Source organism: Cariama cristata, unplaced genomic scaffold (genome assembly GCF_000690535.1).
Source record: "Cariama cristata isolate BGI_N322 unplaced genomic scaffold, ASM69053v1 scaffold10562, whole genome shotgun sequence".
NCBI lineage: Eukaryota > Metazoa > Chordata > Aves > Cariamiformes > Cariamidae > Cariama > Cariama cristata.
This window is the reverse complement of record NW_009602161.1, coordinates 12,551-17,403: the sequence shown is the minus strand read 5'-3', so window position 1 is coordinate 17,403 and position 4,853 is coordinate 12,551. Positions and strand designations below refer to the sequence as shown.

At 36.1% G+C, this 4,853-nt stretch overlaps 1 protein-coding gene across 1 annotated transcript in view; it reads right to left on the bottom strand.

The window, feature by feature from the left end:
* Positions 1–1,715: 1,715 nt before the first annotated feature.
* The window catches only part of LOC104157335 (1,4-alpha-glucan-branching enzyme-like), a gene marked incomplete at its 5' end in the record, with an annotated part of 15,209 nt that continues 12,071 nt past the window's right edge, over positions 1,716–4,853 (bottom strand). Inside the window, one exon of the mRNA XM_009694632.1 lies at positions 1,716–1,831. Coding sequence (XP_009692934.1) covers positions 1,716–1,831 — 116 coding nt within the window. The remainder of the gene's footprint in view (positions 1,832–4,853) is intronic.

The following is a 4,853-nucleotide window of genomic DNA, read 5'->3' as shown; positions in this document are numbered from 1 at the left end:
AGTCCATTACTGAGTGGACCGTGACATGTAGCTAAGGAGGAAAAAAACAACTATGAAAGGACAGAATAACAGCCATGCCCCGTAGAGTTAGAAATCCAGAAGATGTGAAAAAAACTTTTCATAATAATATGACTTTGTCATAATTTCTTTATTAAATTATAATTTTGAATGCTTAAAAAGAGAAATTCCTCCAAAAACCTGTGCTGGAAGTGTAAAATTATAATATATAGCGTAAAGTTATAATACATAGAGGCCTATTAGTGTGATTGTTCTTCAAAAAAAACCAATAAAGCAAAAATGAAGGCTGCCATATGAACAGAAATGGAAGCCTTGTTTCTAACATAACTTCAATATATTCATTTCACAACTTCATTTATTATTCTTTAGCAAGCCCTCACATCACACAAACTATTATATCAGTAGACCAGGTTGTATGCACTCACACATGGTGACAGAAAAGATGTTACAAGTCTGAGCTGTGAGCTGTACAAATCATGCAAGATGCAAGGTAACAGATGGAGTCTTAAGAACAAAGCTTGCGACATTAGCAGAAGGATCAATAGCAATATCACCACGGTTAAGTGATGGTACTAAGCATAATAAAAAAAAAATCTGTAGTTCCCAAAATAACTTAATTCAGGCTTAAAAATCAAATCTTTACGTACCAACAACAAACAACTAGAAAACTACCCATCTTTTTTAAAAAAAAGCCTTGTAACTGAAACAAAGTGTCAGAATAACTTGATATACTACAAATCCACTCTACTGATAATACTGGAATATCTGATACCCTGCAGACTTAAGACTTCGGAACAAACCAAGGAAACATCAGCATTACTCTAACAGAAAAATGGTTAACCAAACACAACAACTACCCAAATTTAGACAATTCTCTCTCCTACCCTGGAAAATCCTACCCGGATTTTAATCCATGAACACAGTTGGAGCAACTGTTGATTCCTGAGCAGTTCTGAGAATGCTGTTGACTATGAAGGCTTCTTTCAAGGTTCCTGATTTGAAAAGCCCCAGTGTGGATACCAATGCATCATCACATATATAGACTACTGCTAGTATCCATTTTATTTATGTATTTAAGTGACATACACACAAATATGAAGCATTCTTCCCTACCCTCTCAAGAAGGAAGTACAATCAACTCCCACAACAGATTTCTAGCATTTGAACATACTTAATTTGTGAAGAGAAGGTGGGACAGAAGGAAAATTAAACAGGTTTGTGTGTGGTTTAGTTTTAAATTATGAGACAGCCTTTCTCTTTAATTGCTTTTCTCCCAGTTGCTCTAATGTGTTTTGAGCAAGTGTAGAAATGAAGTTTGTTTCAATCAACTCTAAATGAACAACAAATTTTAACAGTTTACACCTCCAGACCTTCCAGAACAGACTCTCAAACCAATTAATGAAGCCTAATCTATATATTTGCATTCTTCTCCCTGCCACTGCCCACCCCAACTTGTGAGTGGGGCCATACGGGGTACTATGCAACAAAGTTGTAGGTGGTCTATCACAACAGGACAAGAGGTCTATGACAAACTGATTCCAGATTACATCCTTCTTGTTTTCTACCTTAAAATGACAGTAATTGTTTCTGTCAGACTGCCATGAAATTAAAGCACCCGGTAGAACTGGCAGCACAAAGCACATTTGCCAGGTATACTAGGTAAGCATATTAAGAAGGACGACTTCAAACTATGTATCCTAATCCACCGTCTTTACAAACTGAGCACTTGAAGGTTGTTTATCAAAAGCAGTTGACTGACGGAAGCTAGCGTAAAGAGCATTTGCTCTTGCGAGGCGATTTTTTAGGTCATGGTCTAGAAAGTCACATGTAACCAGTGCACCGCAGTAATAAGCATAACGAAAGTATACAGAAAAAAAGTGTAAAAATTCAAAGTGATTTGCTTGCAACGTCTAAGAAAACAAACCCCCTTAAGTTTAAGCTAAACATCCTTGTTCTTGGTACAGTTTCTTCTTTATCTAGAACAGGTTAGCAAAAACAGAATCTGAAATACTACTTTTAAAGTAACATTCCTATTTATACTATAAGTTGTTGTATCATTTTTATTTCAAATTTTTAATTAATATTCTTAAATTGTACATAATTTCCCACCCTGACATTGGTGCTACTGATACAGTTTTTGCACCATTCCTTTTCTAATTTGTCAACAGATTTTCAAAAGCCTTATGTTACAAAATCCCTCAGTTTAAAAATAAATAAATAAATATCTAAATTTCTCTCTCCAAAAATACTCAAAGGAATAGAGATGCATAACATTTTATCTTATTTTATTTTTAAGGCCAAAGAGAGAACAAGGTCTCATCATACCAAATCATTAGAGAAAAAAAATGGTTTAGTGCATCCAAAACCACCCTAAGCATAGCGAAAGTAGATAAACTACTGTGTAAATGAACTAACAAATGGGAAAAGGAAGCTTTACAGATAAATTTGACATCGGTGAAACAGAGGTAAATGTCAACCCAAATAGTAACACCATCAGTCAATACTCATGATTGCAAAAAATGTTTTCGTTACTGCAAATCACTTTCTAGCTTCTATATATACAAAAAACCAAGTTGTTTTACAGGGAGAGAGACTTGGTCTCTGGACTCCTAATTAAGAGTTGTTTTACTATAGAAAAGTCATTAAAAAAAATAGTGCTAGAGGTTCATGTAGGAACTAATCTCCATTTAAATCCATAGATTTGAGCTTAAGCCAATTTCAAAAGAAGAAGGAAGCAAGAAAATGATTGCTAGCAAGCTGAAATACAGTGGCATAAACCAGTAAATAGTTGTGCTATGAAGGACCCCAAGGACCTGAAACGCTATTTAAGGCCCCGTGGGCTGGATCTCATGTCTGTTCTAGGCAAGACAGCAGCTACCCTGTCTTGTCTAAATCTAGACAGACACACAGATGTATCTTGCAAGGTAAGGAGAGAACATGGAAACAAGTTCACTGAAGAACTACCACAGCTCTTCCACCTGTCCTGCAGGGTTTCCCTAAGTGCAGGGCACAGGCAATGAGCAAGACAACAGAAAAAGAACATTTAAAGGATAGGAACAGTTACAGTTGTCTACTGCTTTTCTTTGGGGACAGGATGGAAAATGAAGCCAAAGGAAAATGAAGGGATGTAGAGACAGAACAGTTTTGTGGTGGACAGTTCAACTATCATTTTCAGGAAATAAGGGAGAGTTTTTACATTGAAGTTAAACATCGTCCAGTGGCTAACAACAGTAGTTGCTTTATTTTCTGAGGTGAGATCAGATGATTCTTGAAGTATTCTAGAAGTCTTATAACAGCTTCTATTAGTCCTTGTTTAGTAATTGAGGAAGTAGACTCAAATCTTCAGCCTTTTTATTTTGTAGGGGGTCAAACTCACAACAAAGAATTTTAGTCAGATACAGGGTTTTTATTTTGGATTTGTTTTCAAATCCTCATATTAGAGAGGGCAAAGATCTATGTCTCTGAATATTTTTCTACATACTTTTCTGGTTTTAATTAAGTTAATTAGATGTATATTGTATTTCAATATCACTACAACTACAAACTAAAATACTTGGGTATTAATAGAGGTTGGTATTTTTTTTCATATTATTTCCAATACCAAAAAAAAAATTACTTCCACTATTTAATCTAGGCACACACTGTGAATGCTTGGGGCTTTCTCTAATTGTCATTTAAATTCAGACAGTCAAATGTGTATTATCTATGTCAACATCTTTGTGGAAGCTTAGCTGTGGAGGAGGAAACCTTTAAAGAAACATCACTTGCACCCCTACTAAAGCATTGTGCAGACGAACTTGTAATTTTTGTTATTTCCTAAAGTTATATGACATCTTCTGAGCAGTACTAGCCAGTCTCAGTATTAAAACCTGTCTAAAACATGAGTTGGGTTGAACAAACTACAGCTACATTAGGATTGTTGCTCTCTACCTGCTTTGAAAGCAGAGGATTTAGACATAGCACAAGTTTCAAAACAATTGCTACTTTTTTTACTATTACTATTAAACAAACTGGCCTTCTAGAGTGTTCATTCACTACACCAGGATCATTGTCATGCTCATTTACAGCCAAGCATACGGAGTTTTTCCCTTTCTAGGTTAAGTCTTCCATGCCAGATGGGCACATGAAGCCCCAGAGATTACCTGCAAAGCTGCACAGAAAACCTGAAATACAGAGGAAAGAATGCTCCCAATAGTTTGTGTTTCAAGGGAACCAATTTACTGAAATGACAAAACTTTCCTATTCACATTTAAGTTTGCATACATCATTGATTGCCTATTCTAGGACATAAGCAATTGGGAAGGAAAATGAAAGCTTTCAGTGAAAATTAAACATCCAGAAACATGAAAAATAAGAGTAACTTGTATAAGAACTTCCAGGATTTTTGCAGTGGTTTCCTACAGATACCTGTAAGAAGGACAGAGAACCATCCAGTGTGAAAAGTGAGAAAGATAGGAAAAAGCCACAATCGGTGTACAGTGGGGCACAACTTCTCTGAACAGGAATCTGCTTGCATGTATGGAGTACACATGATACTCCAACACAGGTGTAATTAAATATTATTCCAGATCTTCAGAGAGAAATTCCAGGATACATTTGAGAACACAGATTTCCACTCCTGATACAACATTTTTTAGAAGCGGTTTGTTTTTCCTTAAGGTGAGCAAAGCACTTAGAAAGCAGCCTGTTGCTTTGGTGTCTGTTTTCAGAAAAAGAAGGTACAAGTCATTTATGGAAGGACCTAGGGAAGCACAGAGGCACCTGGAGTGCCTTCTGCAGGTGTTGTGAAATGAGATTTCCACTCTTCCCCTGACTCCACAGAAGGTTCCTCTTCC